Source organism: Somniosus microcephalus, chromosome 10 (genome assembly GCF_052327205.1).
Source record: "Somniosus microcephalus isolate GS21.2 chromosome 10, FLI_Smic_1.0, whole genome shotgun sequence".
Lineage (NCBI taxonomy): Eukaryota > Metazoa > Chordata > Chondrichthyes > Squaliformes > Somniosidae > Somniosus > Somniosus microcephalus.
The window spans coordinates 25088904-25108803 of record NC_140996.1 but is presented as its reverse complement, the minus strand read 5'-3'; the positions used below and the strand labels follow the sequence as shown (position 1 = coordinate 25108803).

The window sequence follows — 19900 nt, the reverse complement described above, 5'->3', positions numbered from 1 at the left end:
TTTAAGGTGGTCATGGAAAAGGACAGGGATGGGCCGGAAATAAAGGTTCTAAATTGGGGGAAGGCCGATTTTAATAGGATAAGGCAGGATCTGGCCAAAATGGACTGGGATCAGCTACTTGTAGGAAAATCCGCATCGGAGCAATGGGAGGCTTTCAGAAGGGAGATTGAGATCATACAATGGCAACATGTTCCCGTAAAGGTCAAGGGTGGTTCCAAAAACCACAGGGAACCTTGGATGCCAGGGGATATACGAGAATGGATTAGGAAAAAAAGGAGGGCTTTTGGTAGATACAAAAGGCTAAAGACGGAGGAAGCCCTAGAGGAGTACAAAAAGTGCAGGGGGATACTTAAAAAAGAAATTAGGAGATCAAGGAGGGGCCATGAAATAACACTGGCGAGCAAAATAAAGGAAAATCCTAAGATGTTTTATAAGTATATTAAGGGTAAGAGGATAACTAGGGAAAAAATAGGGCCCATTAGGGACAAAAGTGGCAATCTGTGTGTGGAGCCGGAAGATGTAGGAGGGGTTCTAAATGAATTTTTTGCATCTGTTTTCACTATGGAGAAGGACGATGTAGACATAGAAATAGGGCGGGGGGACTGTGATATGCTCGAACATATTAACATCGAGAGGGAGGAGGTATTGGCGGTTTTAGCTGGCCTAAAAATGGATAAATCCCCAGGCCCGGATGAAATGTATCCCAGGCTGCTATGTGAGGCAAAGGAAGAGATTGCGGGGGCTCTAACACATATATTCAGGACCTCTCTGGCCACAGGGGATGTGCCAGAGGACTGGAGAACCGCTAATGTAGTACCATTATTCAAGAAGGGTAGTAGGGAAAAACCGAGGAACTACAGGCCAGTGAGCCTAACATCAGTGGTAGGAAAATTATTGGAAAAAATTCTGAGGGACAAAATTTGTCTCCACTTGGAGAGGCAAGGATTAATCAGGGATAGTCAACATGGCTTTGTCAAGGGAAGATCATGTCTGACTAATTTGATTGAATTTTTTGAGGGGGTGACTAGGTGTGGATGAGGGTAACGCAGTGGATGTGGTATACATGGATTTCAGTAAGGCCTTCGATAAAGTCCCGCACAGGAGACTGGTCAAGAAGGTAAGAGCCCATGGAATCCAGGGTGCCTTGGCACATTGGATACAAAACTGGCTTAGTGGCAGAAGGCAGAGGGTGATGGTCGAAGGTTGTTTTTGTGACTGGAAGCCTGTGGCCAGTGGGGTACCACAGGGATCGGTGCTGGGTCCCTTGCTGTTTGTGGTCTACATTAATGACTTGGATATGAATGTAAAAGGTATGATCAGTAAGTTCGCGGATGATACAAAAATTGGTAGGGTGGTAACTAGCGAGGAGGGTAGCCTCAGTCTGCAGGACGATATAGATGGGTTGGTCAGATGGGCGGAACAGTGGCAAATGGAATTTAACCCGGAAAAGTGCGAGGTGATGCACTTTGGGGGGACTAACAAGGCAAGGGAATACACAATGAATGGAAAGACCCTAGGCAAGACGGAGGGTCAGAGGGATCTGGGTGTGCAAGTACACAGATCCCTGAAGGCGGCGGAACAGGTGGATAAGGTGGTAAAAAAGGCATATGGGATACTTATATTCAATGCCTCGGCTAATGAAGGCAAGAGCAAGGAGGTTATGATGGAGCTGTATAAAACACTGGTTAGGCCACAGCTGGAATACTGTGTGCAGTTCTGGTCGCCACACTACAGGAAGGATGTGATCGTGTTAGAGAGGGTGCAGAGGAGGTTCACCAGGATGTTACCAGGGCTGGAGCGCTTCAGCTATGAAGAGAGACTGGGCAGATTGGGTTTGTTTTCCTTGGAGCAGAGGAGGCTGAGGGGGGACATGATTGAGGTGTACAAAATTATGAGGGGCATAGATAGGATGGATGCTGAGGAGCTTTTTCCCTTAGTAGAGGGGTCAATAACTAGGGGGCATAGATTCAAGGTAAAGGGCGGGAGGTTTAGAGGGGATTTGAGAAAGAACTTTTTCACCCAGAGGGTGGTTGGAGTCTGGAACTCACTGCCTGAAAGGGTTGTGGAGGCAGGAACCCTCACAACATTTAAGAAGCATTTGGATGAGCACTTGAAATGCCATAGCATACAAGGCTACGGACCAAATGCTGGAATATGGGATTAGATTAGACAGGGCTTGATGGCCGGCGCGGACACGATGGGCCGAAGGGCCTCTATCCGTGCTGTATAACTCTGACTCTATGACTCTATGAGAATCTTACCACTGCCGTTGAAATTGTTCAGCTCTTTCAGTTTCTGCCAACCGCGCTCTCTCTTCCGCCTGTTGTCTCTGTCTTCTCTCTTCTTTAAGTCGCTCTTGCTCGAGATGCCATTGTTCTTGGCGTTCAAGCTCTCTCTTTTCCTGCAGTTTTCTCTCTTGCTCAAGGCGAGCTGCTGCTTCTTGACGTTCTCGTTCTTCTTGTAACCACAATTCCTCTTGCTGCCTCGCCTCATCATCTTCTCTTTGGCGCCAATCCTCTTCCTCTCCCAGTTCCTGCAATTCTTCCTCGGAGTCCTGTTCGCCCCAAGACGTTGACCAATTTCGAGTAGTGTACCGGTTTTTGACTTCAACAGGCTCATCCACTGCATTTGTAGGCAATTGTGAAGTGTTTGTTTCCTGTAGTATCTTGCGCTCCTATTAAAATTTAAATTATATTTAGCTTACCAAGAGAGACAAAAGGTGCTTCAATCGAACTTTCTTAAAATGTACATAGAGCGGGACGGGGAAGGAGGGTAGGATGGAAGGGGGGAAGGAGTATTAGATTTTCAAGTGCTTACTCCCAAGAAAAGTATCCAGTTCATTCTCCATCTCCCGCCACCACTATAAACAGCATTCTCACATCTCTCCTTTTGAAGTCATGTTGGAGAATGGCTCTATGGTGGACAGATCCTCCAGTAACTCATCCAAGTGTATTTTAGCCACAAAGACATGGCAAAAAGGTCATAGAGTCAAAGTGGAGGTCAAAAGCACAATTATTTTCATATGAGCCCCATATTATTTGACCACTGAAGTCTAGCCGTGCCAGAGAGACGATGGGTGCGTTAGATTACTTGCTGCAAACAGTGTCCTCTTTATTTTTTTTTTAAAAGATATTCAATCAACATATGCAAATACGTGGCGGGCACAAACAACTGGAGCACAGCCCCAAATCAAGAAAATTAGCATCTTGCGAGGTTAGGATATATCCCTCTCCACTGCTGGGCTGGTGCCTTCTTTGCGCTGTGGGGGTGGCATTGAGAACTCAATCAATGAAACATTATGCAATTAAACAGTAGAGTGATTAACTCACGTTAGGTTAGGGAAACCACAGATACAACAACAACTTGTATTTATATAGCGCCTTTGATGTAGTAAAACGTCCCAAGGTGCTGCACAGGAGTATTAAAAGACAAAGGGGGAGAAATTGGGTGGAGCCACAAACGGGGCGCCAAGCTCGCCTGGGCGCCAGATTTTGCGCTGCGATCGGAGCAGCAGCGATCGCCGGAAATTCAGCTTGAGCGCCCCAAGAGGGACACGGGGCGAGGCTCGAGGCGCTCCGCGTCCCTCTTAGGGCGCTGAAACTGCGCACCTCCACCTTAATTTGCGCCACTGCCGCCACAGGTAGGCCCCGTGAACCGGGCGCGATTAGCGAGCGGCGCTACAGAGGCGGTCGCTGCCAAATATCGCGATCGGGGCGGTAGCGGGGCGCTGCGCACACCGATGACGTCATCGGTGGTGGCGCAGCGCAACAGGCTAATGCCGCCATTAGCGCCCCAGCTAAATATCGCGGGAGGCGTGGCCAGTGGCGCTAAAGCCACTGAGTGCCCTTTTTAGGCGCTAACTGGTGGCGCAGCCCACCGAATTTCTCCCCCAAAAACTTTGACACTGAACCACACAAGGCGAAATTAGGGCAGGTGACCAAAAAGGTGGGTTTTAAGGACGTCTTAGAGAGAGAGGTAGAGAGGCGGAGAGGTTTAGGCAGGGAATTCCAGAGCTTAGGGCCCAGGCAACAGAAGGCACGGCCACCAATGGTTGAGTGATTATAATCAGGGATGCTCAACAGGGCAGAATTAGAGGAGCGCAGATATCTCGGGGGTTGTGGGGCTGAAGGAGATTACAGAGATAGGGAGGGGGCGAGGCCATGGAGCGATTTGAAAACAAGGATGAGAATTTTGAAATCGAGGCGTTGCTTAACCGGGAGCCAATGTAGGTCGGCGAGCACAGGGGTGATGGGTGAACGGTACTTGGTGCGAGTTAGGACACGGGCAGCCGAGTTTTGGATGACCTCAAGTTTACGTAGGATAGAATGTGGGAGGCCAGTCAGGAGTGCGTTGGAATAGTCAAGTCTCGCGGTAACAAAGGCATGGATGATGGTTTCAGCAGCGGAATCTTTGATTCTGACCTATTCCTGGCAATTTTCCAATGGATTTAGGACAGACATCCTTGCATCCCGCCCTTGTCTGAAAGGTGGGTCCAGTACCTAAAAATGTACCCGCCCATATTTGGGCAGGTGCGCATTAATGAAATGAAGATGGAGGGGAAACATCCTCCGGCACGTCTCCCTCCACACTGGAAATAGGAGCTGCCAATTGGGGTCCAGTATCCAGCAGTCAATGGTCAATAGTGGGTGGCCTCTAAGGAATAATCATGAAGGGGCTGTGCACAGACCTCAGCAGCAACACAAAAAATAGTTTTTTCCACATAGTTTGATGACTGCCACTTTCTCCCCCCCAAATCTCCAGTCCCCAATCTGGTGAGACTCCCCAGCAAAGGCTGGAGATGCTGCCTCCAATATGTTAAATGACCCCCGAGCCAGAAATACAGTCAGCGTCAGAGGGTCATTTCAGGGACAGCCAAACATCTTCCCCCATCAGAGACACCCCTCAATTAGAAAGCACAGGCCAAAGTCTCCATCCACATTTCTTTCACAGGTTTCAATTCCTCTGGAGACACTGGACCGGGAGACTTGCCCCACTGACAGGCAAGTCAGCAGCTGGCTTGTGAACGTAAGTCTCTCAGAAGCATGAAGGAACACAATGGCCCAGATATTCCAATCCCTACGGGTGAGTACGCGCTGTGTACCCACCCGTAGGGACATCGGAAATGCTGGTTTCAGGCATGCACTGCACGTGTGCTGGAAACCGGCATTTCCGATCTGTCAAGAATGGTCTCGACAGATCCTCCGGCTGCCCTGGAGAAGGGCCTCTGCGGGCAGATAGTTCCGCTTTTTGGAGACCCTTCGCCCGCAGAAAGCCCTTACAATTCTTACGCCTGGTAAAAGCAGGGCTAAAAATAAACTTACCTTTTTTTAAAGTTTTTTTTTTAATTCACTGATTTATCATTTTAAAATACTTTTTTTTTTAAAGTTTATTTTTAGCCCTGTAAAAAAACTTTATTTTTTTCAAAAAATTAAATTTTTGTTTAAAATACTTAATTTATTGTAATTTCAAGTCATTTTAAAAATGTGATTTAAAAAAAATTATTTAAAGTTTTACTATGTTTTGGGGGTGATCTCCATTCATATATTTGACAGGTCTTCCTGTCAAATGTATGAAGGGAGATTCCCTTGTGATTGGCTCCCCATGGCCCACGTGATCCCAGGGACGCTGCGAACTACCTGCGCCTCTGGGATACGTGGGCCCTGCACACTTCGAGGCCCAGGAGCGGAAGCGTGCGCGCCCCGAGAGCCCTCAGGTAAGGGTGCAGATTTTTCCAGATCGCAGGTCTCCGCCCGCGGGAGGCCTGCGATCGGAAAATACGGACCAATAGAACCCAACAGGCTCCAACAGTAGTGGCCACTTGGCATCAATTTTATCAAATTCTTCCCGTCTTCCACATAGGAGCTGGCAATTGGAACCCCACAAAAATATAAGTAATACAAATGTCTATTATGGCATCCTTGTTTTATTGCTGGGAAGTAATCCATGTATTATGCTGATAAAATTAGCTATTTGCTGACCCAGCACCATGGCATTCTTCAGGAAAGGCCCCAGGCCCCCCTCCTCCTCTTGAGGGAAGGTAACCCTAACCCTAACCCAACTTCCCTCCCTGGTTCCCATGCTGGTTGATGCTGTAAACGGCTCCCTCTCCTCAGGTACTGTCCCCGTCCATTTTAAATCTGCCAACATCACCCCTATCAGCCCCTCCTCTGCCTCTGTGTGGTCAGACTGCTTGTCCGCCATCCAGTCCTGGATGAGCCGAAATTTACCCCAATTAAATTTTGGGACGACCGAAGCCATTGTCTTTGGCCCCCACCACAAACCCTGTTCCCTCGCCATGGATTCCATCCCCCTCCCTGGCCACGGTCTCAGGCCGAACCAGACTGTTCGCAACCTCTATGTCCCAGTTAACCTTGAGCCGAGATTCCAACCCCATACCTTCGCCGTCACAAAGACCGCCTACATCCCTCTGCCTATCACTGCCCAAAGCCTCAGCTTACCTGCTGTTGAGCTCCTCATCCAAGCTTTTGGTTACTTCCAGACTTGACTATTCCAATTCTATCCTGACCGGTGATCCATCTTCCACTCTTCCATAAATGTGAGCTCATCCAATACTCAGCTGCCAGTATCCTAACTTGCACCAAGTCCCACTCATCCATCACCGCTGACCGACATTGGCTCAATTTTAAAATTTTCCACCTCGTGTTCAAACGCCTCCATGGCCTCGCCACTCCCCATCTCTGTAACCTTCTCCAGGCTTACAATCTTCCAAGAACTCTTTGTTCTTCCACTCCAGCCTTTTGTGCATGCCCCACTCCCTTCACCCCACCACTGGCAGCCGTGCCTTCGTCAGTCTAGGTCCTAAGCTCTGGAAATGCCTCCCTAAACCTCCGCCTCGCTCTCCTCCTTTACGACTCTGCTTAAAACCCAAATTCCTCAACCAAGCATTTAGTCACACTTCCTAAAATTTCCTTCTTTGGCACGGTGCCAATTTTTTTCCTGAGGACACTCTTGTGAAGTGCCTTGGGACGTATTCCTACTTTAAAGGCGCCATCTCAATACAAGCTGTTGCCCTTCGTGTGGTTCCAACTGTCTCAAGGAACTTGGTCAAATCCAAAGTCCTCACCTCAGCGGATGCCATGGAATAAACCGGTGCCTGTACCAGTGCAACGTCTTGCGAAGTACTGTTTGAGTCACAATCATATAAATGGGGGGGGGGGGGGAGAAGCGGAGAAAGAGAGAGAGGGGAAGGAAGAGAAAGAAGAGGATAGACTCCATCTCAAACAAGCCAACTGTTTTTGTACAACAGAATATGGCTAAAATGGTACATTTATCCGGGAACATCATAGTGTCAGCCGGGGCTCAGTGGGTAGCACCCTCGCCTTTGGGTCAGAAGGTTGTGGGTTCAAGTCCCACTCCAGGGACTTCAGCACAAATATCTAGGCTGACACTCCAGTGCAGTGCTGAGCGAGTGCTGCACTGTCGGAGGTGATGACTCTCGGATGAGATGTTAAACCGAGGCCCCGTCTGCTCTCAGGTGGACGTAAAGGTCTCATGTCACTTTTTCAAAAAAGAACAGGGGAATTATCCCCGGTGTTCTGGCCAATATTTATCCATCAATAAAACAACAGATTATCTGATCATTATCACATTGCTGTTTGTGGGAGCTTGCCGTGGGCAAATTGGCTGCCGCGTTTCCTACATTACAACAGTGACTACACTTCAAAAATGACTTAATTGGCTGTAAAGGGCTTTGGGATGTCCGGTGGTCATGAAAGGTGCTATATAAATGCAAGTCTTTCTTTTCTTTCTTTTATCACTAACACTCCCTGACCACCCTTCGTTCACTTGCTGGCCGAGAATTGAATGATTGCTTCTGGATAGAACTGGATGTCAAGTGTCTCATTTCTGAGAGAATCAACATTTCTGTAGCCAGGATTGTGGCCCAGTGAACTATTCTGTTACGTCAAGGCTTTGTGCGGAGTTTTGAGCATGACTCGCACATCAAAACCAGGCAATGATGGAAGACTGAGAAGGCAGCGTTTTAGTTATGGGGAAGGATCCATAACCACTGGGTCCAAATTTTAAAATTAGCAGCTGTTTGTTACCCAATAGTGTCTGAAAAAGATGCACCAGAGTTGATCCAACTAGGGTTGGCCACTGCTGAATACTGTGCTGTGAAATGCAATGAGAATTTTGCTGCTAATAAGTAGACAACAGCCTAGAAGAAAAATGCCTTTCTACATGTACTTGGAAAGTTGAAGATCTTTTGAACTCAAAACAAAGAATGAAACAGCAATTGCAATGATTTGGAGAAGAATACTTATCTCGTGGCGGAGCCACCAAAGGACTCAGAGCGGTTGTACATAATTCCTTTAACAGCAATGTAGTTACTGCCTCTGTCTGTACCTTTAATTACACTGTTTAACTGTACTATGTCTAGTTACCTTTACAGCGCAGTTTCAACGTGATGACGTCATGCCGTTAGTCACGTGATTCCCCAATGGCGGGAAGAACGTGATGACGTCATGACGTCAGCTTTCAGACCAGAGGATCAGTCCTCGTGGAGCCTTCAAGGAGAGCAGATCTGTATTCGATGTGTTCCAGCAGTTTCTAGTTAAAACCTGTTTTGTTCCATTAAAGTTCGTTATTTTGATTGCCTGAGTCGAACTCAGTCTTTTCGTTAGGAACCTCCGTTCCTACAATCTCGTGCTAGCACAAGGCATGAATTTCTTACAAAGGACAGTGCCCACGGGTGTTTTGTATGCAGTCCTGTTTTGCCCCAAGGAATGATAGCAACATTCTATTTGTACATGGAAGTCGAAAGAATAGGACATTTTAAAGTCACGGCGGTCTTAGAAATCAGGCCTTGGCTGGCCTCCAAAGACAGACAATTCAAGAAAATGCTCCCCATCCCCATTCTGTTTCATTGGCAAGTCAAAACCATCAATCATAATACCAGCAGGATAAAAGGTTTTGCCTAATGGTTGCTATTAGTAACTGGCAACTCTTAGTTAAAAAAAATATAATCCAGCTTTTGTAAGAAAAACCTGTTAAAGCCACTAGACTAGTGCGAAAATAATAGGGTAATAATAGTGGGGGATTTCAACTTCCCCAATATAAATTGGGACAGTCAGAGTGTGAAAGGCTTAGAGGGTGCAGAATTCTTAAAATGCATCCAGGAGAGCTTTTTGAGCCAACATGTAGAAAGTCCTACAAGAGAGGGGGCGGTACTGGACCTAATTCTGGGGAATGTAGCCGGGCAAGTGGTGGAAGTGTCAGTAGGGGAGCATTTTGGCGACAGTGACCATAATTCGGTGAGATTTAAGGTGGTCATGGAAAAAGACAAAGACGGCCCGGAAATAAGGGTTCTAAATTGGGGGAAGGCCGATTTTAATATGATAAGGCAGGATCTAGCCAAAGTGGACTGGGAGCAGCTGCTTATAGGAAAATCCACATCAAAACAATGGGAGACTTTCAGAAGGGAAATAGAGAGAGTACAACGCCAACATGTTCCTGTAAAGGTCAAGGGTGGGACCAACAAGCAAAGGGAACCTTGGATGACAAGGGATATACAAAAATGCATTAGAAATAAAAAGGGGGGCTTTTGGCAGTTACAAAAGACTAAAGACGGAGGAAGCCCTAGAGGAGTATAAAAAGTGCAGGGGCATACTTAAAAAAGAAATTAGGAGGGCGAGGAGGGGCCATGAAATAACACTGGCGAGCAAAATAAAGGAAAATCCTAAGATGTTTTATAAGTATATTAAGGGCAAGAGGATAACCAGGGAAAGGGTAGGGCCCATTAGGGACCAAAGTGGCAATCTGTGTGTAGAGCCAGAGGATGTAGGCAGGGTTTTAAATGAATTTTTTGCATCTGTGTTCACTATGGAGAAAGACGATGCAGACATAGAAATCGGGCAAGGGGACTGTGACATACTTGAACATATTAGCATCGAGAGGGAGGAGGTGCTAGCGGTTTTAGCAGGCCAAAAAGTGGATAAATCCCCAGGCCCGGATGAGATGTATCCCAGGCTGCTGTGGGAGGCAAAGGAGGAGATTGCAGGGGCTCTGACACTAATTTTCAGAACCTCTCTGGCCACAGGGGATGTACCAGAGGACTGGAGAACAGCTAACGTAGTACCATTATTCAAGAAGGGTAGCAGGGATAAACCAGGGAATTACAGGCCAGTGAGTCTAACATCTGTGGTGGGGAAATTATTGGAAAAAATTCTGAGGGACAAAATTAATCTCCACTTGGAGAGGCAAGGATTAATCGGGGATAGTCAGCATGGCTTTGTCAAGGGTAAATCATGTCTGACAAATTTGATCGAATTTTTCGAGGGGGTGACTAGTGGGGTGGATGAGGGAAATGCTGTGGATGTGGTTTACATGGACTTCAGTAAAGCTTTTGACAAAGTCCCGCATAGGAGACTGGTTAAGAAGGTAAGAGCCCATGGGATCCAGGGTGCCTTGGCGCGTTGGATCCTAAACTGGCTGAGTGGCAGGAGGCAGAGGGTGATGGTTGAAGGTTGCTTTTGTGACTGGAAGCCTGTGTCCAGTGGGGTACCTCAGGGATCGGTGCTGGGTCCCTTGTTGTTCGTGATCTACATAAATGATTTGGATGAGAATGTAAAAGGTATGATCAGTAAGTTCGCAGATGACACGAAAATTGGTGGGGTGGTAAATTGCGAGGAGGAAAGCCTCCGGCTACAGAACGATATAAACGGGTTGGTCAGATGGGCGGAAAAGTGGCAAATGGAATTTAACCCTGAAAAGTGCGAGGTGATGCATTTTGGACGGACAAATAAGGCAAGGGAATACACAATGAGTGGTAGGACCCTAGGAAGTACAGAGGGACCTTGGTGTACATGTACATAGATCCCTGAAGGCAGCGGAGCAGGTAGATAAGGTGGTTAAAAAGGCATATGGGATACTTGCCTTCATTAGCCGAGGCATAGAATATAAGAGCAGGGAGGTTATGATGGAGCTGTACAAAACGCTGGTGAGGCCACAGCTGTAGTACTGTGTGCAGTTCTGGTCGCCTCACTATAGGAAGGATGTGATTGCTTTGGAGAGTGTGCAGAGAAGATTCACCAGGATGTTACCTGGGATGGAGCGCCTCAGCTATGAAGAGAGGCTGGACAGGCTGGGGTTGTTTTCCTTGGAGCAGAGAAGGCTGAGGGGGGACCTGATTGAGGTGTACAAAATGATGAGGGGCATAGCTGGGTTGATAAAGAGGAACTTTTCCCCTTAGTGGGGGGGTCAATAACAAGGGGGCATAGATTCAGGGTAAGGGGCAGGAGATTTAGAGGGGATTTGAGGAGGAACTTTTTCACCCAGAGGGTGGTTGGAATGTGGAACTCAATGCCTGAAAGGGTGGTAGAGGCAGGAACCCTCACAACATTCAAGAAGCATTTGGATGAGCACTTGAAATGCCATTGCATACAAGGCTATGGACCAAATGCTGGAAAATGGGATTAGACTGGACAGGGATGGATGGGCGGCGCAGACACGATGGGCCGAAGGGCCTCTTTCTGTGCTGTAAAAACTCTATGACTCTATGAGACATTTAAAAAAGTGTGTTCGGACCCAGAAGTGTAAAAATATGCTCGAATGAAAAACACCAGATTACCAATTTTTAGTAATATATGATGAACATTAATATGATGAATTATTGCAACATCAGAAGGGCAGAAATCAGTATTTTCAGTTTGGCTGTTAAAAAAAAATCTAAACTGTATTGCCGTTTCAGAGATTGGTGTGTGTTGCCCTTTCCCTCATCTCCATGGATAGCCCCCACAACCCGTTGAATGCATCTCTCGTTACCTCTTCATAGTACTTGGAACCCTCTTGTTCAGCCTCTTTCTGGGCCTTTTTCCACTCTTCTTGCAGTTTCTCCTGCTCACGCTGATATTTTTCCTAATAGTCCCAAATGATCAAAACCATTAGGTAAATGAAAGCATTTGTGCATGGAAGTAAGGAAGGGCTTGTGTTTTCACATGGGCCTACTAGTACTACTAGGAATAACTACCAATGCCAAAACTAGACTCCAGACTACAACTCCCAAGAAATCTTTAAATTGCTGATTTCACTCAGTCATAATAGTAATAAAACATTTGGAGTTGACAGAATTTAGTTATTCAAAACATGAAGTAAAATCTGTACATTATCAAATTTAAAACATTAAAGCTGAGATTCTACAGGATTCACACTAAAAGTGAAGTACTAGATGTAATATCGCCAAGTTTGCAGACGACACAAAGCTGGGTGGGCGTGTGTGCTGTGAGGAGGATGCCAAGAAACTCCAGTATGATTTGGACAGGTTGGGTGATTGGGCAGATGTATGGCAGATGCAGTATAATGTGGATAAATACGCAGTTATCCACTTTGGTGGCAAAAACAGGAAGGCAGATTATCTGAATGGCAATAGATTGGGAGAAGGGGAAGTGCAACGAGACCTGGGTGTCCTTGTGCACCAGTCGCTGAAGGTAAGCATGCAGGTGGTTAAGAAGGCAAATGGTATGTTGGCCTTCATAGCGAGAGGGTTCGAGTACAGGAGCATGGGTGTCTTGCTGCAGTTGTACAGGGCCTTGGTGAGACCACACCTCGAGTACTGTGTGCCGTTTTGGTCGCCTTATCTGAGGAAGGATGTTCTTGCCATGGAGGGAGTGCAGCGAAGATTCACCAGACTGATACCTGGGATGGCAGGAATGATTTATGAGGAAAGATTGGGTCAATTGGGCTTATATTCGCTGGAGTTTAGAAGAATGAGAGGGGATCTCATTGAAACTTACAAAATTCTAACAGGACTAGACAGACTAGATGCAGGAAGGATGTTCCCGATGGCGGGGGAGTCCAGAACCAGGGGTCACTGTCTAAAGATAAGGGGTAAGCCATTTAGGACAGAGATAAGGAGGAATTTCTTCACCCAGAGAGTGGTGAAGCTGTGGAATTCTCTACCACAAAAAGGCAGTTGAGGCCAATTCATTAAATATATTCAAGAAGGAGTTAGTTATATTTCTTAAGGCTAAAGGTATCAAGGGATATGGGGAGAAAGCAGGGACAGGGTACTGAGTTTGGATGATCAGCCATGATCTCATTAAATGGCGGAGCAGGCTCGAGGGGCTGAATGGCCTACTCCTGCTCCTATCTTCTATGTTTCTATGTTTCTATTTGATATGATAAAACTTTGCTGAACTGTATCACAAGAACCAACATTGAATAAGTGGTTCAAAGTTGATGAATGATGCACGTCACATTTTTAAGTGCTGACAGCGCACACCTTGCGATGGTTTCTACCATTTCAGATGAACACTCGTGGTGAATTGCTCAGAGTCCAGGGTAATCGACCTGAAACGTTAATTCTATTTCTCTCTCTACAGATGCTACCTGACCTGCTGAGTATTTCCAGCATTTTCTGTTTTTATTGCTCTGAGTCTAGATTTGGCAAAGGCTGTTTATACAAGAGCTACCACTGCACAATTACAACCAATTAGAAAAAGATAAGCCATCACCACTACTTCATGCATGCTCCTTTTTATAACCAGCAACAGCACCATGACAACATGCCAGCATTAGGGCTACAGTTGGAAAAGGGTAGCATTATGTCCTTCCTAAAGCAAGAGGATGGTAAATTGGTTTGGACAACAGAGGCTCAGAATGCTCCAATATGAAATGCTGTGCACGTTCATTGACCAACGGGATAGTTCTTTTAAATTCTTTTTTTTTTTTTTAAATCAATAGCGAAACAAATGCTCTGACAGCAAAACAAATTGAAATTTTCACTGATCATAATCAATGCGTAAATAACTCCCATTCTGGTGGATTAAGAACATTTATTTAAGTGGTGCATAATTGATCGGCCATTCAAAATAAGCTGATGATATTAACTTGACAACGCTGGCTGCTGGTCTCAATGGGGTTCTATTGCTAATCTGCATTTCTTGTTTAAAGTTACAAGTCAAGCACCCCAGGGTGCTGTTTTACTTATGCGGGATTGAACAGACTACACGTGTCCCAATCCCAAACAATGCAGTCTACTTCAGTTATTTCCAGACAACTGATGGTACCCCGACATACACTAGATTCAACTACTGTACCTGTCATTCCAATAGAGACTAGGAAGGGAGAGAGAGAGAGAGAGAGAGAGAGAGAGAGAGAGCGCGCAAACTTGATCAGAGAATGAATTCTTTAAATTAAATGTGTTACTAATGGAGTGGTGGAGCCTCAAGTGATGGTACACACCCACCCACAATCTTTCCTACATTGAACTACTGATCTCAGCCACATGACCACGGGAAGATATTGAGCAAGGAGAACGTCTCATATGGAAGCAGTCTCGCTGAAGTCCATGCACATGCACCCTCTGATAACTGGCTTCAAATGGACATTGGTAGAAGCTTGCGAACCGAGCAGGTGTACTGCTCTGGCAGCCGGGGAACATTTGACAGTCTCAAGGATAAGCAGAGAGAAGAAAAATTAAAGACACAATCCCCACACAGCAGGAAATAGTTGAGAAATCGAGGCACTTCAAATAAATGCAAAGATGGGATTTAATAAAAAAAACCTGCGCCCAGTGGCTCACACTCTATCCTTTGCACAAAAGTCTTAAGCAGCTATATAATAGAATGGAACACCTTTGTCTGGTGTCACAAGGCACTACTGTATATTAAAATGGCTAGGATCCATGCAAAGCATTTATTAGTAAACCCGCAAAATCACCTCAACACCACGTGGCTAGCTCTATAGCCACACTGTACCTGTAACAATCGGTCCTGCTCTTTCTGCCAAACTTCCTGGCGCTTTCTCTCTTCCTCAGGATTCCAAGACCAACGACTTGAAACACTAATTGATGGAATTTGTAGCTAACATACCACAGCAAGAAGAAAGCATGTAACACCTTTATTTTTTTTTAATGTGCATACACATAGTATAAAACTTTTAATGTCAAGTGCTTCTGCCAATGATCGACTGAATTTATGAAGCGTTCAAATATCTTTAATTAAGGTCTTGTTTTTTTGATCTATTTCTGGAGACATGCAAAAGGCCGAATGGTATCCCTTTAATGCACCATGTCAAATAGTGCACAACAGGCATGAGATATTCTTCTACTTCCTACTGAAGACAGCTCAATATTGCACAATGGACATTTTTACACACAATCGAAGGGTAGGATTTGTACTATACTTACATCACTCATTGCCGACTCTGATCCTCCTGCAAAAGAAGAAAATAATTTATAAGCTGATGAACAGCCCCAAAATACTGCAGCTTCTCAGCACAGCATAACACACTGCTTGAGTCTGCTTTACTAAGATAGAAATTCTTTCAAAACAACCTCAGTACAACTCGTTTAATGTTCCTAAAAAATATTTCTCCTTCACCTCACCAGCTACTTTTCTCCTATGCAGCAACTCTAAAAGCACTGAATGACATCTGAAAGGCCCAAAGACATTTGTTTGCAACTGCCAAGTCAATAGTGTTGATTGGCATAGGAGGTCCAATATTTGTGAATTAACTGCTGGATCCTCTGTTCGTTTGTATTTGCTACGCAAATTAGTGTCATTGTATCAGAATTTACAATTGGTGTCATTGTGACACGGCAAGAAATCATTGTTTCAAGATGAAGGGTGAAACCAGCCTAGAAATTTGCTCCAATTTCAAAGGAAAAACATCCCTATAACCGAGAGACTTCGTGTTCTTCAGTTTTTCGACTGATTGAGTCACTAAACAGGACAGGGCAGGATAGAGCTAGGTACCATCAGAGGCTTGCCAAGAGAAAGAATTGCTGTTTAAAACAGCCAACCCAAAAAAAAACAGATGATCTGGTCATTATCACATTGCTGTTTGTGGGAGCTTGCGGTGCGCAAATTGGCTGCTGCGTTTCCCACATTACAACAGTGACTGCACTTCAAAAGTACTTCATTGGCTGTAAAGCGCTTTGATACATCTGGTGGCCGTGAAAGGCGCTATATAAATGCAAGTCTTTTTTTTAATTGTTTTTGCTTCTGTAAATTATTCTCTCTCTAAACAAATCTTGGAGACAAATTTGAGCCTGCACAAAGTGCTCTAGCTGCAAGACATTTTCCGGTGTCCGAGATGATTGGAAACGTAATTGGCATCCTATATATTCTCCAGTAATTTACAGCACTCAGGTTAATTGTCCAGCTTGGGGTAAACTAACCCAAATACAGCAGACAATAAAAAGGTGTAGATTTCAAATCAAGACTTGATCTGCGAAGGAACCTTTCATCAAGCTGCTTAAAATGAGGAAATGATGTTGGGAAAAAGCCCAAACTGCAACATCAAACTCGTTTCTCAGTGCAAACAGCTGGATGTCTATTAAAGCCATCCTAAAGAGACAATGGGCAATGTCATGTAATTTGAGATTATATGGCACCACTGATTATTGTACTACTTTGTATTATTTCAACCCGTTTTCTGCATGTATATAAAACAATGCATTTTTGTCAAATACACTTTTTGAGTTTACAATGCTTATGGCACAAAAAATGTGCAAAATCCAACACTATTGCACAAAAGAAGAGTACAAAGGATGTGATGCATTTCATTCACAAAGCTGTGTGAAGATAGCAAGCAAGAGGTAATGTTAAAAAAGGAGACCGTACCAACATTTGCAGGTTGCCGTTTGAATATTACTAAAGCACACACTGTTGTTGCAAATCTAGTCTGCTGACTGGATTTTGTTCTAGAAAAATATATTTAACAAAATGCAATGCTATAAATTTTGAACTGTCTAACTAATTGGATTGGTACGCCAACACTCAGATTTCACAATCTAAAATGACATTAAAATGTTGGTATGGTCTGCTGTTTCATCCTGTTTATATTTTGCATCAGGCATTTACACACTCGGTGAAATTACAAAAACAGAACGCTTGTTTGCCAAATATCTAACGGTGGTTAGAAATTGGAAACATTTCCGAGGTTGGAAACAGCATTTTTAAAAAGATGAACACATCTGTCAAAAAAACACAATGAACAACAATTACCACAAAGGTAGACCGATGAATTGAAAACAAGCTCTGCTGGGCCTACAGAAAGAAGAGAGGCATATACAAAATCATAAGCTTTACCAGGCAGATGAATATATGGAAAGCCATGACTATATGTTTCAATACCATAACAGTCAGTCAGCATAACAGGAAGCCCAGATGTTAGCCAGCCCCACAAAACATATATGCATATTAATTTTTGTTTTACCTTGTTCAAAAAACTGGGATCGCCTTTTAAAGTTTTTCAGACTAAGGGGTTCAGATGCTAAAACAAAAATACAAAATGCATTAGCTATCTAGTTTAGTTAGATCACAAAACAAAGAATTACATGTACACATTAGGAATGGACAGTCAACACAAAAATATATGGAGTAAAAACACACTTCGATAACCCTGTTTATATGTGGAGTATACATCATTCTGGTAAACAACATACAATTCATTTTTATTACTTTCTTTCCTCAAGGGCCTTAATAATATTGATGGCCAGCAGCTGCATCAAATACAAAATTCTATAAGCAACTATTTAAAATAAGACATTAACAAAATACTGCGGATGCTGGAAATCTGAAATAACAACAGAAAGTGCTGGAAACACTCGGCAGGTCAGGCAGCATCGAGGAGAGAGAAACCGAGTCAACGTTTCAAGTCGAGCCCTTCGTCAGAACTGGAAAAGGTTAGGGAGGAGAGATTTTTAAGCAGCGGCAGAGAGGAGGGGAGGAAAGAACAAAAGGAAGGTCTGTGATAGGCTGAAAGGCAGGAGAGATTGACTGACAAAAGGGATGATGGTGCGAGGCAAAAATGAGGGGTAATGGGACAAGAAACAAAAGATGGCTCTGAATGAGGTGTGAATGATGATGGCAGCAACATTAACAGCTACAGCCAATTTATAGTCTGAAATTGTTGAACTCGATGTTAAGTCCAAAACAAGTTCAACAATTTCAGACTATAAATTGGCCTTCGTATTTCTTTAATTTTTTTTCTCTCTCTCGTTTCCTCACATGGTAGCTGTTAAAGTTGCTGCCATCATTCACACCTCATCCAGAGCCATCTTTTGTTTCTTAACTTGTCCCATTACCATCTCCTTTTGCCTCGCACCATCATCCCTTTTGTCAGTCAATTTCTCCTGCCTTCCATCCCATACCTTCCCTTTTGTTCTTTCCTCCCCGCCCCTGCTTAAAAATCTCTCTTCCCTAACCTTTTCCAGTTCTGACGAAGGGTTCAACCCAAAACATTGACTCTGTTTCTCTCTCCACGATGCTGCCTGACCTGCCGAGTGTTTCCAGCACTTCCTATTTAAAATAAGAGTTCCCTGCTTTCCTAGAACATTCGAGCTTTACTATTGTAGTTTAGGAAGTTACACCAATGGATAAATTAGAGCCTTACAATCTCAGTTCTTGGAATCTATTATTCCCTGTTCTGTTGACACATACCAAATATTCACAACCAGAGCTCTGCGTTACTGACAGGGATAGGGTTAACGAAATCCGTGTAACTTTCAGCCAATACTATTACAATTTCAAAGTGCAAACATATTACCTATCAATAATTATAACGATTCACCCTCCCCAACATGAATTGAAATCTACCGCTTCGGTGCAGGTTTTTCAGTTATGGGCTGCTTTTAAAAGGCAACAAAACTAGCACCGAGCTTTGATTAATTTCTACTTGGCTTCCTCTTACAAAATAGAACTTATATGCGAATGCGCCGTAAGAAGTTGTTCCAGTCTGTTGTGGGTGGTGGTGGTGGGGGTCCTTTAATGTCAATTGCATTTCAATACTTTGAATTCAGAGTGAAGTTGACACACAATTTGAACTGCATCCCTAAAAATGTGCATCAAGCACTTAATTGCAATTTTCTTTTTGAAACCATACTTTGGTTGAATAAAAAATATCCTTCTTTCATGCACTTAACAGTATTTGATTTTGGCCTTAGTTTCATTTTGAACCATTTCCCACACCCTCCGCTTATAGCAAAATTGTACATCACTTCAACCCAACCTCCTGTGTAGCTGTAAAAAGAGATCAAAGAGAAGAGACAATGCTAACAGCTACATTGTACAGGATTTAATCTAGGAATGACCTCAAAATTATGTGTTGACAGGAACACAAGCTGCGAGTGCCCATTCCATTTATATCAAATTCCCCTTTGTTTGATGTTTTCAGAACTATTTTGACTACATTTTATCACTTGAAGACAGAATAGCTTTTGAAGATAGCTACAAGTGCCTTTGCCCAACACACCCACACACCAGTATTATTCCCAGCTGAGGTTTTACACACATCTGTTTGGACCACACATGTTGAATCTTACCCCCTAAAAACAAACACAGCAGGCAAGCTTTCTATTGATATCACAAGTGAAGATAATGTTGTTTTGAAGATGGAGGCCAATTTTGAATTACATCATGAGATTATACAATGGCACCCTACTTGCATGTTAGATCATCAAGTGATAACTCTCCACCGGGCTCTATACAAGATGGAGTGTATATATGATCTAAAAATCAAACTGCATTTACAGACTTTATTCTTCAACATCCAGAAACAATGGGCCGTAATTCGTGGCCCCTACGGGTGCGTACGCGCCCGTAAGGGCCGCACGAGTTCAGAGTTTAGGCATGCGCTGCACGTGGGCTGAAACCCGGAACTTGCGAGCTGTCAGATCTTGACAGATCCTCCGCATCCCCGGGAAAAGGGCATCCGTGGGCGGAGAGTTGGGCTATTTGCCCAATTTCTGCCAAGCGAATGCCCGTGACATTCTTACGCCTAGTAAGGCCTGCTTTTACCAGCATAAGCATTATACAAAAAAAAATCTTTTTTCAATAATTTATATATTTAAAAACCTGTGAAATAAGGTAAGTTTATTTTTAGCCACTTTTAAAACAATTACATTTTTGTTTTGAATATTTAATTAAATGCCATT

The 19900-nt window shown here is 44.2% G+C and overlaps 1 protein-coding gene across 2 annotated transcripts in view; it reads right to left on the bottom strand.

Annotated features, from left to right (window-relative positions):
• Positions 1–19900, bottom strand: part of lmo7a (LIM domain 7a) — a 292222-nt gene that overhangs the window by 15722 nt on the left and 256600 nt on the right. For both annotated transcript variants that reach the window (XM_085998505.1, XM_085998506.1), the window contains 5 exons: positions 17182–17238; positions 15149–15174; positions 14718–14822; positions 11785–11877; positions 2262–2674 (listed from right to left, as the gene is read on the bottom strand). In XM_085998505.1, coding sequence (XP_085854631.1) covers positions 2262–2674; positions 11785–11877; positions 14718–14822; positions 15149–15174; positions 17182–17238 — 694 coding nt within the window. The remainder of the gene's footprint in view (positions 1–2261; positions 2675–11784; positions 11878–14717; positions 14823–15148; positions 15175–17181; positions 17239–19900) is intronic.